The sequence below is a fragment of the Penicillium odoratum genome (genome assembly GCF_028828045.1).
Source record: "Penicillium odoratum strain IBT 22623 chromosome Unknown utg000006l_segment0_segment0, whole genome shotgun sequence".
Taxonomy (NCBI): Eukaryota; Fungi; Ascomycota; class Eurotiomycetes; order Eurotiales; family Aspergillaceae; genus Penicillium; species Penicillium odoratum.
Genome location: NW_026643148.1, coordinates 3,016,645 through 3,035,144, shown reverse-complemented (window position 1 = coordinate 3,035,144; position 18,500 = coordinate 3,016,645). Strand labels below are relative to the sequence as shown.

The following is an 18,500-nucleotide window of genomic DNA, read 5'->3' as shown; positions in this document are numbered from 1 at the left end:
GAAGTTGGATTACGTCCAAAGGATTACTACTAAGTAAGATTACTATCCATCTTATCTCCCCCATGCCTTGGTGACGGTATGATGAACTTTCATGACATCATGAAGCGCGTCAAGAGCCCCCATAATTACAGTATGTGAAAGATGTAATATTACAGACACCGCTCGGGTTTAAAACAACATTACGGTTTTTTTTACCGGTATATACGTTTACCAAGTGGTATCTCGTTAATGGTACACAGCTATTAAGCTAATCGAAGCCAGGGGAATCTAAGGTCCGCCACTCACCGTTGAAGCTTCAGGGGCACATCATTCTTGGGACAATTTTTAAAATATCGATAAAAATGTGTCATTAGTATCACGGATCTTCAGGAGAGAAGGGGGTCTCATTCCTGGGATTGACTCATCTCCCTTACCCCGATCTCCATACGGCGGATCCTTCGGTACTGGGGGGCCCTATAGGAAGACCCGGCGGGATGGAACCGTTGCGCCTCAATTGGACCTATCTAATATCTGGGTTATAGGTAAATCAGTCAAATACTTTGTCTGACAAATCTACTGTTTCTGTTAAGGTGTCATCCTGAACAACTCTATTCAAGTATCGGTGAATTATGAATTATACCGTGTAAGGTGGGTATCTCTCATTGCCACTTTACCTGAACTAACGTGTTGACTATCGTGTTGCTGCACGTTTCATATGACTAAAAAATATAATCTGGAAGAATCAAATTGAATATACGGTGTACAGCGCATCTCTCCTCTATACGACACATCAATCGCGACGTCTCATCCTGCAGCCACCCCGACACAGCCCCATTCGATCCTTCGATGCGTCTTCGATGCTTGATAAACCCCTGTTATTCTAATACCCAGCCCCCACTTATCAGCCCTCCTGCAAGAGGGTCATTCTGTCATCCTCGGGCCCTCCACGAATGCAGTGACCCGTTTCTATGCTGGAGAGTATTCAGTCACTGATCGAATCGCGTCGCGTGGCTGTCCAGCGCAGTCCATATCCCAATTTTCCCAAAATGGGAGTTTATTTCAACCATCGTAACTGGCTGTTCATGTGACGCACTAGATCTGACCCTGCTATATTCCCCTGTCCCAGGCTGGGAGCTGTTGGTGCAACATTGCAACGGCAGGAGAAGCGATGGTTCGCGCCGACAAATGGCGTGTCACCGTCCAGGATTAACGATGCTTCCCAGTTATGTTTGAAATAACGACCTCCAACGGAAAAGGCTACCACCGGCCGGCGCCAATGATAAATTCTCGATGCCTACGGTTACCTCACCGCTCGAACGTGGTCGATCTGCACGAGTCTCTTAACCCCCTCTCCTCTCCGAGAGATTCCGGCGCCTTGCTGATCAGGGACCGACCGCTTCTTCGCGGGGAAAGTCTATCGGATACTTTTCCATCACGGAACTTTGTTTGGGGTCATGCGACCTCGAAACATGTTGCTTTGCTGCAATGTAGACTCTCGGAGATTGTGAGCGGGTACAAGGCCCGTTAGCCCGCTGGATGTCATCAAAATTCAGACTGCTTGACCTTGATGAGCAATGAATCTATCAGAGAATTGAATAATCTCCCATCTAGGAAGGTCGCCTGATTTCATCCTTGATACTGGAATGCATTGGGGGTATTTGTGGCGCTGATATCTGAGCTGAGATTGAACCAAACCCAATCATATCATGGAACAAGTGATTCGCATCAGAGTGGCCCATATCAGTCCACTTTTAACTTCCGCTCTTGTCACATCACTTGCTGGTATCGGTGGGGATTCAGGGTTGGACTATAGCAAGCCCCGTTACTGGTCTAAACGAGTGGCCCGTAATTATATTGTGCCGTTTCCGAGATTGCGTTTCAACGACCTCAGAAGATCTAGTCGAGTAAGAGACTGTCCTATTTCATGTCGCGTGATTTCTGATTACGAGCTCATCTACGCACGATTAGAAGTTCGGGGTTGGTACGTTTCACATTCGACCTGGGCGGCATAACGCGGAAGCCTCATCCCTGATACGGTAGTATGTTCAAACCTTGGAAACAGGATTCGTAACCACTTAGAGCCGTGGGGGATTTGCATTGTCTATTTCAAACAGCTCGTCAACAAAAGTCTAGGGGTGAGAAAGAACACATCACTCTTAAGGCGTACCACGTAAGACTTGGACAGAATATGGGCCTGAACGGAAAACAGGCCCCACTATATCTGAATCTAACCTCCACTAGGAAATCCGCTGTGGTCAACGTGGCTTCCAGAAATCGCATGGAATCTAGTTCGAGACTTCGCCTTATTTTGACATGATTACTTGCAGGAACTATCAGACAGATAGATGATCGCTCCTATTGGTCCTGATGTATACCCTATTCCTCACCTATCATTTGTATTCGTAAGGCGAACTCTCTGAAACAGTGCTAGACGGCACGGGACGGCCTCAGACCGTTTTGCTAGTTAAGTGCTCGAGCGCAGGCTTGGCGACTAAATCCTAGCCGTGGATCTCCGTGCGAAGAGAAGAGAGGCTTACGGTAAGAAATTAGAATGAGGATTCTCTCCCATTCTTGGCAAGGTGGACGGCAATTCAAACCCGATCGCTATTATTAGGATCTCGGGTTTCCCCATACTGTATTGCATGCATTTCGTCCTGTTCGCATATCCTGAAACATGCCAATCCAGGGGCTCGCGTCGTCAGTATGAACACTAATTCGGAGATTTGACAACTCATATATACCGCATTAACCTGTTTTCTGATTCTTGACATGGTTAGATTAATGCGCTTTAGTTCATTCTTGGGTTTGTATTATACAATTGGATTGAATCGAATATTCGGTTGACGTAAAAGAAATAGAATAATCTGCCTGCCCCCCGCTCCACTCGTTAGGACCCGAGGCTCAATTAATGCGAAACTGCGAAACAAAAATTACAGTGAAGGGGGATTGGATATTTGGTTGGGCCTCGGATACGAAACAGTTCAAATGAAAAGTCATGGAGTCATGGGAAAAATACACACTAAGCCCTTCGTTCCAGTTATTCTCATAATTACATGGGCCCCTGCGTCATCCCAACCATTGATTGAAACTCTGGGGATAAGTCAATTAGATCTGAGACTTGACGTATTCGCTACCAAAAAGTTCGTGTGGGAATTGCGTTTTGCGGATTGATTCCCCGAAGGGCGGAACCGTGGTTGCGAGGTGTTCAACTGGGTGGAGTTGGCAGATCGAAGCAATGGGGGAATGTGTATAGCACGGGTTACATACTAAAATATGCATACCATTTGGGGCTCTCAAGGTTGAATAGACAAAAAATTAAGAGACTTATTGAGACTGGAAGTTGATGAGTGATTGTCGCTGATAAGGCAATAAGGCGGACAATATCTTTTACTCTTGCCCCTCCTCTGTACCTTCCAGTCGCCAGAAAGGCAAGACTCTTATCCACCATGAATTCAGCTAAGCCGGTTGACGATAGCTTCACTAAGTTATTACCGAAGGTTGAGGTGAGTGTGTCGCTCAAACTTGTTTTTGCCCTGTTTCTAGGATTGTCAAGCTGACAGTTTCTTCATCCAAGCTCCATGCCCATCTCAGCGGAAGTATCAGCCGTCAATGTCTGCATGAGATATGGAAGAACAAGAAAATCAAAGATCCAAACTTTCAAGTCGAGGATCCACTCGTGCTGATGCCCCCAGGCAAAGTCGACTACACCCTGCAGACGTAGGTGGTGAATACGATGAGAAATCACCTCTCAACTCTCAATCCCACTAACACCCTGAAGCTTCTTCCAAGTATTCTCCAAACTCATCTACCAACTATGTAATGACCTCGAAAGTCTGGCCTATGCCACCACCTCCGTTCTCCAAGACTTTCACAACGACGGAGTCCGTTACCTAGAACTCCGCACAATTCCCCGCCCATCCCCAAAAGTCACCAGAGAGGAATATCTAACCACAGTCCTCAACACAATAGCAGCTTTCAAATCCCACACCGATATGTCTATCTTCCTCATCCTGGCTCTCGACCGCGGGAACACATCCGCCGCTGAAGCAGAGGAAATCATCGACCTAGCCATATCCAATAAGTCGCGCGGGGTTGTCGGTGTCGACCTCTGCGGGAACCCGACGCAGGGTGATGTCAGTATCTACCGTGACGCGTTTGCGCGAGCAAAGGCGCATGGCTTGGGCCTTACGCTGCACTTTGCCGAGACAGCGGCCGTGGGCTTGCGGGATGAGTTGGCGGTGTTGCTTGCGTTTCGGCCTGATCGGCTAGGTCATGTTATTCATGTGCCTGATGAGGTTAAGGCAGAGATTGTGAAGAGGGGGCTTGGGTTGGAGTTATGCATGTCTTGTAATGTGCATGCGAAGATGATTGAGGGGGGCTTTGTGGATCATCATTTTGGATCTTGGAGGGCTGAGGATTGCCCAATTGCTTTGTGTGTGAGTTTGGGCTTGTCGTTCTCTTCTTTTCCTTATTTGTTCTTTTCTTTTTTGGCTGGTAGTATCAGTGCTGATTTTGGGTTCTCTTCTAGACGGACGATGTGGGCTTCTTTTGTAGCTCCGTGTCAAATGAGTATCTGCTTGCTGCCCAGCACTTCGGTCTCGATCGTGCTGAGCTGATAAGAATGTGTGAGAAGTCGTTTGATATGGTATTTGGTGGAGAACAGGAGAAACAGAGATTACGCGGAATCCTTGGTGAGTTTGCAGGCTCTATGGGAATAACGGGTCAAGAGATCCAAAGACATTAGGAAGCCTGGAGTGTTCGAGAAGATTGGAAGCAGAGTCAAAGAAGTACCTTCACTTTTGATTATCTGCTTGATCTGAATTGATATCCCATGTGATGCGGGTTGATACTAATTTGAATAAACTTCTTCCATCTAAGAGAGGTTAACGTAATGACGGGTGGCGCAATTAAAGTATAGGAATTACTAAATCCAACTGCTACCTTAGTTCTGATGTCATAATCATGTTTGCCGATCAGAAATATCGTCTTCAAGTGACTTCGTCCCTTGCATCGGGATGTGGAGAGACCCGACTTTACAGCCAAGATGTCCACCTTTTCCGATGAAAGCACATTGTTCATTTATAGATTTTAGATCATAAGATTTGATGAGATTTGGTTCGATAGCTGATCTATATTGACTGGTTGTGATTCGCCGTTTCAATGTTGGATTTGCTATCGTTGGCGACTCGTACAGTAACTCATATTCGATGAAGCTTGCGTGTGTATGACGATCCCTACTGATCGCTGTAACTGGATCATAAACTTCCCCGCATTTGCAGTTTCGGGACATGTGGTCCATAGCGAGAGATACCCAGTAATGATATCCCTTATATCTGTAGACTTTCCATACGAGGAATGGTTACTGAATAGTCTTTCAACGAAGCGAGATCTGCCCCCTATGAGTGACATTGAAATTCAGCGTCATGCCAGTGCTTCTGACAATGAGAGTTGCGCAGACTCTATCGACTTGAAAGTAAAGCATGTTAACACTCTCGGAAGCGTTCAGCTGAGAAATCCCATCACAAATGACATTATACTGGTGCCGACTCCTTCGAAGGATCCAAATGATCCTTTAAATTGGTATATCATGAACCTTACCTCCAAATCTTTTCTCTCATTCAACTCTAACAGTTGGTAGGTCAAGAGGCTACCGAATATATATCGCGGTAATTTCCTGCGGCGCCATTTTCATGGCTCAATTCCTAGCGGCTGGACCCAGTGTGGACATGATTGGAATCATACAAGATTTATTCGATATTTCAGCAACAGATCCAGGATACTCGTCTGCATTGTCCAAATTGTCATACGCGTTTAGTGGCACATCGTTTGCGCAGGGCATGTCCAACCTTTTTTATATGCCGCTGATAATCAAATACGGACGTCGACCGGTTTATATCATTTCATTCCTGGTGTATGGTGCATGTGCCCTCTGGGCCGGCTTGGCCAAGGATTATAATGAGGAGCTGGCGGCTCGAATCATCATGGGGTTTGCGGGTGGCTCTGCTGAATGTCTTGCGCCTCTCACTATTGCCGATATATTCTTTCTCCATGAACGTGGCCAGATCATGAGGTATGTTCATCACTATGTTGCCACCTTGAAGCTTTGACTAAAATATTACAGTTACTACTCGGCAGCACTCTCTTGTGGTGTATCCGGAGGTATAATTCTTTCGGGCTTAATCACAATCCACCAAAGCTGGCGGGTAATATACTATGTCGCAGCCGGAATGATCTGGACCTTGGTCCTTCTCATTGCGTTTACCATGCCCGAAACAGCATACCAGCGAACCTATGCCGACACAGAAGAACCCGATACAGATCCAACAAAAGTCCAAGTATCTCATACGGAATCCGACATCCCCCAGAAAAAGACATATGCCCAACAAATGCGCCTTTTCAACCCATCCTTTACCAACGAATCTCTCCTTACCCTCTTCTGGCGTCCCTTCCCAGTCCTCCTCCTTCCATCTGTTCTATGGGGTACACTATGCATGTCCGTCTGTATCGGGACATTCGTAGCCCTCTGCTCCAACTTTGCGACTGCATTTACCACCACATACGGATGGTCGACCTGGCAATGTGGAATGACCTATGTCGCCGCTCTCATTGGAGCATTTGTTGGAGTTTATGGTGGAGGTTGGTTCTCGGATAAGATTGCAGATTGGTTGACACAGCGGCAAGGTGGTATCCGGGAGCCAGAGATGCGTCTACCAACTATAACTATATCTCTCATTCTGTGTCCGGTTTCGTTGATACTTTATGGAGCCGGAATACAGAATTCCTTGCACTGGATAGTTCCAGTCCTGGGACTAGGGTTGCGTGAGTAACGTTATCGTGCTCGAGGATTTTGTCACTGACGATCATAGTTGGTTTCGTCATTACACAAGTGAGCAATATTGTCATTGTTTACGCTGTTGATGCCCATAGGCCGATTGCAGGTGAAGTTGTTGTATCGCAACTCAGCTTCAAAGGTATGAACTCTAAATATTCGGGCATACAAGACGGACCTAATCGTTTCTAGCGGCATTCGGTTTCCTACTCTCGTTTTATACAAATCCCTGGATTGATTCAGCTGGATATGTGAATGCATTTGGGGCATTGGCTGGTATCTGCGCGGCTATTTTAATTTTGTGGATTCCACTATTCTTTTGGGGTAGACAAATCCGAGTATGGAGCTTGGGCTTAAGAGTCATGAAAGGAGTTCGCTGGGGCGAAGACCGAGAGGTTGGAGAATAAGATATTTAGAGCTCTTGCTAGATGGGCGTGCCTCGGTGATTCTGGTACTATTAGACTAAAATTTCTTGTTTCTGCTATATCCACAATAAACACGCATGCAAATATAGCTAGGACTGCTGCCATTGTTCATAATTTTTATGACCTCCTGTAGACTTGTACAAACAAATAATGCATAAACTCTATGAAAATTTGAACTCTCGTTACAATACTAGCTACATCTGAGACGCATGCTCGTGGCTTCCCCGTTTTCTCGTATCTCGTCTCCCTAATCTCATCTTACTTTCACTTTTCTTTTGATCTATGTACATATACAGTAAATTCCATATCTTAACTAGGCAACGGACCGGGCATACAGCAAGCTACCTTCGAGGTCTAGAATTGGCTTAGTACAAGGTGAATTTGTGATTGTTATATCTGGATGTAAACCCTATATCGATAGTACAGTCTTTTAATAGGCTTAGTATACTCTGAATATTGGTTACATAAAGGCGGATCTCGTAGCTGTCACTTCTTTCTTCTTCATTTATCTCTTTAAACCTCAGAATATCTCTTACAAGATATTCACTTCTCGCTTATTAAGTCCTCATTCTGGCTTACAAAAGCTCCATACTCAACCAATATTTTCTTTCATCTCATATATCATCTTACCCACCAGCCACTTGAAAAAGTACGCATATCATACCTACCATGCCTGTGCACGAGTTCCTCTACTTCTCATCCCCGGACACATGCAACTGGCTCGATGTATTCTCTAGGAACAAGTCATTCATTGACCCACGGACCGACGAAGTCCACCAAACCGCCTGGACCAGATATTACGCCCGCTGGAACTCCATGCTCGCCTGTAGTCGCCTAGAAAAGCTGGGTCGACGCCAGCATAAGGCTTTCGTTCAAAATTGGGTACAGTCGGTTGTACTCATTGTCAAAACAGACGGATACGACCCGATACCAGCTACCGATATGGCGATATTGAAACTGAGGACGTGGACTCCGACTACTCCGACTTGGAGGAATTGAGGAAATTCTGTAGTCGTTTACAGCATCCTGTTCAGCTGGAGCACGTTCCTCCCTTTCCTAAACATAGGGTTTGCGATGATACTCTTTCTGGGGCATACATGCAGATCTGCAGGCAGGATGGATACAATGAGCTGGTTGAACGGTCATCACATGAAATTTCTGACGGCGAGCCTTGCCAGCCGTCCTCTGATGCAACCACCATTGTGGTATCGTCTCTGTCGCGCACAGCAACTATAAGCGCCAATGAAGAGGTGAACATTGGAAAGCTGATCGCGAGCAAATTCCGAGACGCTGTTGTGCATGGACAGGAGGCTTACCGATCACTTCGGGATAGGGCGAGGGGTTAGGGGGCTTATTTTTTTTTCTGGACAGCGACGTGCCGTCTCACTTTCCCTGATCATCACAAAGATGCAATCGAAGGAGGCATCGGGGAAGTCCCAAGTCTCTTATTTAACGGATATCTCTGACTTATCTTGATTAGTTCGGACTGTGCATTTTCATACTGTACTTTTCTTGTCTTATATTCAGTTTGTCTGACATTGACAACTGTAATATCATGTTTTTATATTCATCAAAGTGCGCCTATGAGCCACGGTTATTCAAATATTGTTCTCAAGCAGTTGTATTTTCTTGTTCCTATGAGATGAAAGTGATACCAATGATCTACAAAGTCGAGACCCCATTTGAAAACCAATTCCTTCATAACTCCTAGATATAGATCTTATATCAATGCCCTTCGATATGACTTTCCAGCAGGAAGTGTGTGTACTTTCAAAGTCGAACGGATTTCTCTCAAAGACCTGATATACCAATTCGGGCTTGTGATTCAAAGCGCTTGACGTAACAATTAATCACAAAATACTATACGTAACTTTGCTCAGTAATGTAGTAGTATGTATATATAGTACAGGCCTCATAGAATGATTCTAGTTCTTCCAGTATAGAAGGCGGTCGGCCCACTTGCCCCTGCATCGGCTGACCTTCCTGTCCCGCAATAAACGCCAGCATGCAATCACAGCCCAGGAACATCAACACCGCATCCTCCGCATTAACCCCCCATTGCTAATCCCCAATTCCCTACAATTTCCTACAACATGGATCCCTTCTCAGCAGAGGGTGGTAAGCATTGACCTCGAAAATTCCCCCCATGCTCCCATCCCAGCTCACTCATCCTTCCTAGAGCTCCTCAACATCCACAATGCCTTCCACTCCGGCCAGTACCAAGAGGTGATCGACTTCGAGACCGCCGCCCTCTCCCCCGAGAACCAGCTTCCCGCTCGCGTCCTTAAGCTCCGCGCCCAGATCGCCCTCGGCCAGAGTGCTGAAGTGCTCGCCGCCGTCACCAGCGAAGAAGATACCCCCGACCTGGCCGCTGTCAAGGCCCTGGCCCAGCAAGTCTCGGGCAAGACCGACGCCGCCTTGCAGTTGGCTCAGGACCTCTCCGAGAACTACCCAGATAATGCGACTGTGGAGGTTCTCGCTGCTACCGTGCTGCAGGCACAGGGTCTCAGTGAGGAAGCCCTGGCCCTACTGGCTAAGCACCAGGGTAACCTCGAGGCGTGAGTGAAACCCCATGCTTCACTGTGGAACTGGCTTTAATCTAACGCCTTATCACTAGTGTTGCCTTGATTGTTCAGATTCACCTTCAACAGAACCGAGCGGACCTTGCGCTCAAGGAGGTCCAGGCTGCTAAGCGCTGGGCCCAAGACTCGCTGCTGGTCAACCTGGCCGAGTCATGGGTCGGCCTGAGAATTGTACGTGATCACAGGACCCCCGGCAGCCACATGCTTGTAATTCTAACATGCCAATTACTATCAATAGGGTGGTGACAAGTACCAGTCCGCTTTCTATGTTTACGAAGAACTCGCATCCGCCCCTAGCACTTCTGCCCCGCTCTCCATCGTCGGCCAGGCCGTTGCGGAGCTCCACCTGGGTCGTCTGCCTGAAGCCGAGGCCGCGCTGACTGCCGCACTGGAGAAGCACCCCGAAGACGCCGAGTTGATTGCCAACACCATTGTCCTGAACGTTCTGTCAGGGAAGCCTAGCACGGATCTGGAGGCGTATGTGATACCCTTGCCTCGCTATTTTGGTGATATGCTAACGTTGGCATTTAGTCGTCTCAAACAGGTCCAGCCATCACACGCCCTGCTTGCCGATATTCAGGAGAAGAGCGACTTCTTCGACACTGCTGCAGCGAAGTATGCGCCTAAGGTGTCGTCCTAATAACTTGGGTGATATTGGATTTTGAGAGCTTTGTTGAAATCTTGCAAAAAACACCGTTTGATTTTGTGGAGCCTGTTCTTTGAAGCAGGGTATTGATATCCTGCTTTGTTTATGAGTTGATACGACCTCTGCTTAGTGCCTGGAAACTTGTGTTTTCACTTTATATTCGTGACTGAACTAATCGATAAGATATTGATAACGTCACACCACTTCTCTAGCTATTTCCGATGTCTTGACATTGCGCGGCGGATCTCAAACAACGTTAATCTAGTAGCCATCAATCTTTGTCCCGAAAAGTATTATTATGAACCAAAAGACGGTCCTTGAAGCTCCCGAAACAGACGGGAGCTCATACTCTTATGTAATTAGACACGAGAAGCGACCCATCTACGCAGTTCATTCCCCGTCTGCGTCCCCTCCTTGACCCCAGCATCAACATAGATATGGGCGTCATGAGACTCGTCCTCGCCAACAACAAAAGTGGTATGAGGGAAGACAGACTAGCAACCACGTTAGCCAGAACTTAGAACCCAGAACCTCAAGCTGTTACAACATACCTTGACATTCTTCACAAAAGCCTCAATCGGCGAAAGCAAAATCTCATCACCACCAGCCAAAATCAGAATCGTCTCCGTCTTAACATCAGCCCACCACTCCACAGGCGCCTTACTCGGTTCACTCCAACTATCTCCCTCTCTCCCCACCAAATACATATCCGACCACCTCTTCAAACCCTTCTTAGTACAGATATCCTTGTACGCATTCTCAGTTATTGAAGGCCAGTCCAGACTAAAGTTGACCCAGGGCGCGAATCCGAAAACGCCTGCTAGGGGCACCGATAAACTTAGCGGCTCGATTTCTGGATGCGGATGAGAGATGTGTAGCAATGTTGCCATGGCTAGGTTTCCACCTGCGGAATCACCTCCTAGGATTACATCTGCGGGGGATCGACCCGTTTCATTGATGATGTAGCGAAGTCCTTCAATTGCTTGGCGAAGTTGGGTTGGGTAGACGCCATGTGGGGTCAGTGTGTAGCGTAGAAAGAAGACGGCGATATCGTGGCCGTTTTCATTTAGGGCTTTGACTAGGTCGATACAGAACTGGACGTGGGTTGGCCAAGCGGCGATGGCGAAGCCGCCGCCTATGGTAGAGAGAGTCTACATAAGCCTTTGGTGGCATTTGTTTATCGAGCTATATTTGTTCAACTCACCGTGATAGTAGATTAGTACTTTTTTGGCGGTCTTGCTACCGATCCAGTAGCCGTTTGCGTTGTGAGGAAGAGAGACTTGCTCTGTGTCAAGGCCGCTCTTCTTCATGGCTGTTTCGTAGGCTTCTGGGGTCGACAGGTCTATGTACCTGGAAAGCAGGTTAGAGGTGGCGCGTGTTGATATTCCTTGGGTATAGTCACATACTGTCTCTGGCGAGAGGAGTACGGATCATTGCGAATAATTAAAGTCACAAGATGGGCCTTGAAGCGCTTTGGATAGCTATTACCGCGGAATGGGGCCGTAAAAGTGGCATAGAGCACACTGGCGAGGATGTTGAAGTTGCCGAAGGGAATCTTGACCCTTTCCCAAAATCCTAGCTCAGGGACATCAACTCTCTTGAATGTGGACATTTTGGAGTATACGGAATAGATACTACTAAGGAGGAGGAAAATCAGAAGCGTTTAATAGCACGAAGTCCCCGCACCTGGACCGGCCCGCGCCCCCAAACTTGTAGCCTCGGTAAGCTTCCGCGTAATTTGCACCTAATGTTCGATCATTACATTACTTTCACTTTCAATTTCCTCACAGGTTGGCACGGCCAGCAGGACCTATTCAGTATTAGGACTGATAGCCTATCATTGTTTGGCCTTGTTCTCACCGTCCAGCTCGCAGAACGCTTTGTAGGTTGTAAAAACATCCTCGCCTTCTCCGCTACCAGAGTTCTGGATTATGCAATCCGCGTCTGCCCCCACGAAGAAAACGTAGCCCTCTCGAACCTCCTCGGTCTTATGGCCGATAGTGATAGTGCCCTGGCCACGAGTGCAGATCAGAATGCTGGGGCCGGCGACCGGGCCAAATGTGGCCTTGGCACCCTTGCGGTTCAGGTCGGTCTTGACCACACTGAACTCCTCGATCGGGGGATCATACAGCAGCGATGACGAGCCACTCGAGTAAGCCGTCGCGTTGAAAACCGTGTACGGGTAGTCCACAGGACGTAGCTTCTGCTCTTCGATAGGAGCGTACGAGTAGGTCAGCATTTGTGTTAGGGTATCCACATCCTTGAACTTGGGGGTGAATCCCGCGCGCACGACGTTGTCGGAGGAAGCCATGCACTCGATGATATCACCAGAGACATAGGCGTGGATGTCATCGGCCTTCAAGAACATCGCCTCGCCGGGCTCGAGCTTGATGAAGTTAAGGAAGAAGAACACAAACAGGCCAATATCGTTGGGGAACTGTCCGTTGAGTCGCTGGATGATGGCAGCCAACTCAGCCGGGTCGCTAGGGTTAGTCTCAACCTCAGGAAGGGTACCGAAGCTCGCCGGCGAGCTCTCTGCCAATGCGATCAGGGCCTTTGAGGCAGCTTCGATCTTCTCCGAAGATGACTCCATCAGCGAGGTAAACATAGCTCGTAAGGCGTCCTTGTTTCGCTGCACGATAGTTCCATCCCCTGACTCTTCGTTCCCCTTCACAATCTTCTCAAATTCACTGGCGACCTGGTCGCCGATCAAGGTGCGGAGGGGCTCGATTGCTTGCAGGAAGTGTATTATCTCGGCGAGGGGGCGGAAGCCGCATAGCCCCTCAAAGGGTGTGATGGCGATGGTCATCTCAGGCTTATGGTTGTCATCTGCAAGTCAACGTTCTGGATTAGTCCCGCAGTACATCGCAAATTTCTGGGTCGGCGCATACCAGGGTAGTTCTTGGGATCCCGGGCATGAAGCTGCTCTGCAAGCTTCTTGTTGGGGTGGGCCTGGATGCTGAGTGCCTTGCGAATAGAAAGCACCTTGAAGAGGAAAGGAAGACGACCGCCATAGCGCTCGCTGATCTCTGTCGAAAGTAAAGCTTGGTTGTCTTGGACGAGATCGAGGAGGGTCCGTTGAGTTTCGACATCTTTCGAGGGCAGGGAGGGGTGAGTGCCCATCCACAGCTATAACAACGTGTCAATCTCAACAATCTAAAGTAGGGTCAATAAAAGCCTCACTCACCTCCGCATAGGGCTTCTCAGCCTCGATCGCGAAATCTTGAGCGGCAGTTGTGGCCGCATACCGAGCTGCAGCGGAGGTCTCGCCGACCTTGCCTATGACGAAGTTTAGTGCGGGGCATTCGATGTTATTGATGTAAACCTACCCCAGTCATAGCTGTTGACGCCTGTTAGGATAAGTTAGCGTATATTGGTAAACAGGGGTAAAGTAGACATACCACATTGTAACCGAAGTAAAGGAATCTGCATCGTGATGGGTTTGGTATCGAGTAAATGGGGGGCGTCTCAGTGATTTTCTATTTCGACTCCGCGCCAAGACTCTCGGTGAGTTACCAAGTTATCCAAGGGTCCGGGGGTCTTTTTAAAATAAATAATAATCAAGTGGACACAGTCGGGGAATTCATCCGAAATTATTGCTACTTGTGGTAGTTTCAAGTCTAATATAATGTTACCTAAGGTTACTACTAGCAGGTACCTGATATTGTCCGCAAGCGTCATACAATGCACTTGTCTCATAGTATACTTCCGCTTCGAGGTATTGATACCTCGAATGACATGCATGGACAATAAGACTGTTAGATAATAGTATTTCCTTTCGTAATGATTATCTTTCGCGCTAAGTATAGGCACTAAACGTTTATCCACTATACAAGCAACCCTAGAGCTTCATGGGTCAGTTTGAAGCTTTTCCATACTCTGTAGACGTTGTTCACTTTTCTAGACTCTCTGACCAATTTTTTTCTCTCTTTATTTTACAGTTCTATCAAGTCCATCCATGTATAGATCTTATCCTTTCAAGTAGAACATTTAAGTATGTCAATGATTTATCAAATGCCAAGATAGGCGCGCGATTAACCCGACCGCCTTGCTTATCACCGGGATCTCGAACCTCCCAACCCCAGCTCTCATCCACTGACCTCCGCTTTTCGCTTCTCCCCTCTTTACCCCGGGCACGCATTCTCGTTGCTCGGAACATATTACACAGACATAATAATCATGTCTCGCAATCGACCTCGGCCTAGAGATAATGGGCTCGGCAACAACGAGGAAATGGAGCTTTGGACTCGGATCTGCCAGGACATCCGCAAGTCCAAAGACAAGTTCGACCAACAAGCTTCATTATCCTTGCAGATCAAAACACTAGTAGAGAAAATCACCCGCGACGGTAACAGTGAGTTCTGAATTCCCTCCCGCGCTGCGCGTACCTCCGCAACGGACGACCCACCACGTCAACCCCCGCGTTGAATGACGCGTGTTGATCGCGGGATATATACACATTTGCGATATGAACTAAAAGTAAGACTTTGAAAACCAAGAACCGACGATGACCGAGCACGACCAACTTGATACCTGGCTACGCCAGAGCCAGAAACTCAGCGAGGAGGAACGCTCTATCATGATGGACGAACCGTGCGATGTGATCAAGAACCTGGAGCTACTTACCGCGCTTCGGAAGGCATCCGAAGCTGAAGCACCCCCAAATCGATCATCTGCGCTCTCTAAATCCAGGAAAAAAAGGTCGGATATGGAGAGTTCGGCGACTGATTCTCCTGGTGCTTCGGGTGTTGATAAGTCCAGTCGCTCAAAGGGGACTGTTCCGCGCAGCGCTAGTGTGTCAAGCACCCAGGCGCGTGAGGGTCGCAATGATGGTGTTGCAGTGAAGATTGAGGAAGGGTCCGAGGGAACTAAGGGGACCGTCGCTGAGCGTAGTGGTCTTCTCGTCGTGGGGGCCCAAGTAGTCTTCAAACATAACAAGAAACAACAAGGGGTGGAAGGGGAAGGCATACAATGCATCATCAAAAATATCTCTGGTGATGGTCACAAAAAACGGTACGTCTCTTTACATGCGCTTGTCGCATGCAAGCTGACGTCTTTGCAGATGGTATGATGTCCAAGATCCAGAACCCAATGAGAATGGCGAGCAGGGGGCCGTTTACAAGACCACAGCCGCATCTCTCATCCCCATCCCACAAATGAGCGGCTCCTTGCCTTCTTTTCCGACGGGGAAGCAGGTCCTTGCAAGATACCCGGATACCACGACTTTCTACCGGGCAGAGGTAATGGGCGCAAAGAAAGATGTATATCGTCTGAAGTTCGAAGGCGAGGAGGATGATAAGGAGATGGAGGTCGACCGGCGCTACGTTTTGGACATTCCCAACAAGTAGCTCGGTCGACTCAAGAGATTATTCTATGATATGACGATGATACCCTTAGCGAGGCGCTATTTTGGAGTTTGGCAGATCCCATGGACACCAGGCAATAATTACCTTGACTTCCACCGCGGATAAGCAACAAAATGTCTTTTTATACTGAAATTATAAGTCCCATTTACATCTGCAAATTCCGCGCTGGCACTACCTGTTGCTACGATTAATGACCCATTGGAAATCAATCAGAAGGGCTTGCAGCAGGTCTTACTGCACTTCGTGATATATTCACCTGGACATCAGATAGCTTTTAAGATGTGACTTTCGAGAATGGTTGCTCTCTGCTCTGCGCATCAAGCAACTTAAGAGATCTTTCTGGAGTATATCTCTGGCACCGGCCTATTGGACAAAGGAAATTTTATTTCAACATCGAGTGCGGTATACAATTGTGATTAAGGGTCGCCTAGAGCAGCTAAGTACTATAACATCCCGGTGGATAATTGAAGCTGGTCCATCCCGCAATCCATGGAGGTCGAGATCCCTCGAGGACAAGAATTTTTTCAGATAATCAAACATGGAACGGATTTACGGAGTGAGAATTGATCATATAGCCGAACTAAGCGATAAGATCTAGGCGGAGTAAAAGTCACGCGATGGAAGCTGCTAGAGTAAGCACTGACAGAGATGAGTCAGCCCGCCCCTCCCCCCCCCCCCCATGCCGAGGGCCCCGAGGCCTGTATGTTTGACGCCATTATCCGCCGCTTTTTGTTCCGTGAAAGGAAGAGGGAGAAAAGAGCAAATCCAACATTAATTACCTGCTTCCTTGTGTTCCATTGAACCCGGTGCGATTTGGAAAACGGTTTCACTTTTCCTCTATAATTCCTCCCACCAACTCTCACAATGGCAAGCCTACCGGCCCACGCCTCACCCAAAATCGCCCCGCATTTGACCCCCCCTACCAGCCGACCAGATGGCCTCTTCGATGACAATGCCAGTCAAGCAAGCAGCACAGCGACCGGCGAAGAGACACCGGCATTGCCAGAATCGTTGTTATCACCCGCATTCACTCCACCAGCAACCCCCGGTGGCACATTAAATCTGGACCTGAACCCAACTAAAATACTTCATCACAACCAAGCTGCGAATCTCCAACACCCAGGCGAGCATGCGAAAGCACCAAAGCTCCTTCAACAGCTTCCAAAGGTAGAATGTATCGTCCGGGCGCGAATCCCCACGACTACCGGCGCAGAGATGTTCCTGCACCTCTACCTCAACGACTTGGATAATAAAGAACATCTGGCCATTGTGTTCGGAAACAATATTCGCAGCCGTAGCCTGGACCGCGTACGACCCGGGGAGACTGAGATGGACCGAATGATCCGCGGCGCATATGTGGGCAAATTGCACCCGGGACGAGTGAGTAGCTGGTTTGATGATGAAAAGTCTGATTCACAATCATCTGCGAATCGTACCATTGAGCCCCCACTCGTGCGAATTCACTCGGAATGTTATACCGGAGAGACTGCTTGGTCGGCTCGGTGCGATTGCGGTGAACAGCTGGACGAAGCTGCCCGACTCATGTCTTTCCCTGTGGAAGACCTGGCGTCTGATGCGCCCGCGGAGGCACAATCGCTGAAGTCGCAATCTGCCGGAGGTGTCATTGTCTATCTGCGACAGGAGGGTCGGGGAATTGGCCTCGGTGAGAAGTTGAAAGCGTATAATCTGCAGGATCTCGGGTCCGATACTGTCGAGGCCAATCTTCTCTTGCGACACCCGGCAGATGCTCGGAGCTACGGCTTAGCGACAGCTATGTTGATGGATCTGGGCTGTGGTGCGGATGTCAACCCGGACGGTGTTCGTTTGCTCACCAACAACCCGGATAAAGTGCGGGCCATTGAAGGCCCTAACCGTGAAGTGCTGGTTAAGGAGAGGGTTCCAATGGTTCCTCTGGCCTGGCGAACTGGTGGAGAACGAGGGATCAAGAGTTCGGAGATTGAGGGATATTTGAGGACTAAGGTTCGTTCTTGCATTTACCCGTGCAGCTTTTTCCGCGCTAACAAAGCGATGGTGATAGATCTCAAAAATGGGTCATATGATCCAATAATCATTCGACTTCATTCTGCGGCCCAATTTCCCCGTTCTTCTCTTTTTTTTGTCCTTGTCCGCTGGACGAGAGGGTGGCTTATTCCCGCCATTGGAACACCCTTGTACATGATCGACATGACCTATTCTTTGTTATTTTCTTCTTGCATATTCCCTACTGACTTGACCCTGTACATGATCGTTTCTCCTGAACATGGTGGCTGTGCCAAGATCTTCTATCTTTTCAGAAAAATGCTGCATGACTTCTTATATCTATTTTTGGATCAAATGGAGTTCAGGTTTTGATTTTGAAGTGGAGCATATGCCGCGTATCTTACGGAGTATAGTACCCGTAGATCATGATGCCATGGACTCTTATCTGAATAATATTGGTGGTCAAAGAACTAGTCAAACCATTGATGTCAATCATTTCAATAGTCGGGAAATGTTTGACGGGCCTCCCGCTCTTCCCGAACCCCAAAACCGTCGATGGGATTCTCTTAAACCTTGACGTGACCCACTAAATTCTGATGCTCTTCGCCACATACTCGAGTCATTCGACCGTCCCGTTCTGTGACCCCAAATCTTCCTTCTCTTGAATGGCTTCTATTTTTTACATAGTGCGCG

General features: G+C 48.1%; 8 protein-coding genes across 8 annotated transcripts; 6 read left to right on the top strand and 2 right to left on the bottom strand.

Annotated features, from left to right (window-relative positions):
* Positions 1–3,425: 3,425 nt before the first annotated feature.
* On the top strand, positions 3,426–4,723 carry N7520_009592 (putative adenosine deaminase; the record flags this gene model as incomplete). The annotated part of the gene is made up of 4 exons (XM_057143526.1): positions 3,426–3,482; positions 3,554–3,696; positions 3,758–4,415; positions 4,508–4,723. The coding sequence occupies 4 exons, from the start codon at positions 3,426–3,428 to the stop codon at positions 4,721–4,723; spliced, it is 1,074 nt and encodes a 357-aa protein (XP_056992814.1).
* Positions 4,724–5,669: 946 nt separating this feature from the next.
* N7520_009591 (uncharacterized protein) lies at positions 5,670–6,806 on the top strand (the record flags this gene model as incomplete). Its single annotated transcript, XM_057143525.1, has 2 exons — positions 5,670–6,049; positions 6,101–6,806. 2 exons carry the CDS (start codon positions 5,670–5,672, stop codon positions 6,804–6,806), a joined length of 1,086 nt encoding a protein of 361 aa, XP_056992813.1.
* Positions 6,807–7,902: 1,096 nt separating this feature from the next.
* Positions 7,903–8,579, top strand: N7520_009590 (uncharacterized protein; the record flags this gene model as incomplete). The annotated part of the gene is made up of 2 exons (XM_057143524.1): positions 7,903–8,120; positions 8,168–8,579. 2 exons carry the CDS (start codon positions 7,903–7,905, stop codon positions 8,577–8,579), a joined length of 630 nt encoding a protein of 209 aa, XP_056992812.1.
* Positions 8,580–9,326: 747 nt separating this feature from the next.
* Positions 9,327–10,455, top strand: N7520_009589 (putative Coatomer subunit epsilon; the record flags this gene model as incomplete). The annotated part of the gene is made up of 5 exons (XM_057143523.1): positions 9,327–9,351; positions 9,413–9,791; positions 9,851–9,986; positions 10,054–10,292; positions 10,347–10,455. 5 exons carry the CDS (start codon positions 9,327–9,329, stop codon positions 10,453–10,455), a joined length of 888 nt encoding a protein of 295 aa, XP_056992811.1.
* Positions 10,456–10,820: 365 nt separating this feature from the next.
* N7520_009588 (putative 6-hexanolactone hydrolase) lies at positions 10,821–12,073 on the bottom strand (the record flags this gene model as incomplete). Its single annotated transcript, XM_057143522.1, has 4 exons — positions 10,821–10,955; positions 11,013–11,596; positions 11,666–11,811; positions 11,868–12,073. 4 exons carry the CDS (start codon positions 12,071–12,073, stop codon positions 10,821–10,823), a joined length of 1,071 nt encoding a protein of 356 aa, XP_056992810.1.
* Positions 12,074–12,298: 225 nt separating this feature from the next.
* pmi1 (mannose-6-phosphate isomerase pmi1) lies at positions 12,299–13,893 on the bottom strand (the record flags this gene model as incomplete). Its single annotated transcript, XM_057143521.1, has 4 exons — positions 12,299–13,290; positions 13,353–13,590; positions 13,649–13,740; positions 13,863–13,893. 4 exons carry the CDS (start codon positions 13,891–13,893, stop codon positions 12,299–12,301), a joined length of 1,353 nt encoding a protein of 450 aa, XP_056992809.1.
* A 747-nt stretch (positions 13,894–14,640) lies between these two features.
* Positions 14,641–15,809, top strand: N7520_009586 (SAGA-associated factor 29 family protein; the record flags this gene model as incomplete). The annotated part of the gene is made up of 3 exons (XM_057143520.1): positions 14,641–14,815; positions 14,961–15,474; positions 15,524–15,809. The coding sequence occupies 3 exons, from the start codon at positions 14,641–14,643 to the stop codon at positions 15,807–15,809; spliced, it is 975 nt and encodes a 324-aa protein (XP_056992808.1).
* An 882-nt stretch (positions 15,810–16,691) lies between these two features.
* On the top strand, positions 16,692–17,895 carry N7520_009585 (GTP cyclohydrolase II; the record flags this gene model as incomplete). Its single annotated transcript, XM_057143519.1, has 2 exons — positions 16,692–17,807; positions 17,866–17,895. 2 exons carry the CDS (start codon positions 16,692–16,694, stop codon positions 17,893–17,895), a joined length of 1,146 nt encoding a protein of 381 aa, XP_056992807.1.
* Between the last annotated feature and the right edge of the window lie 605 nt (positions 17,896–18,500).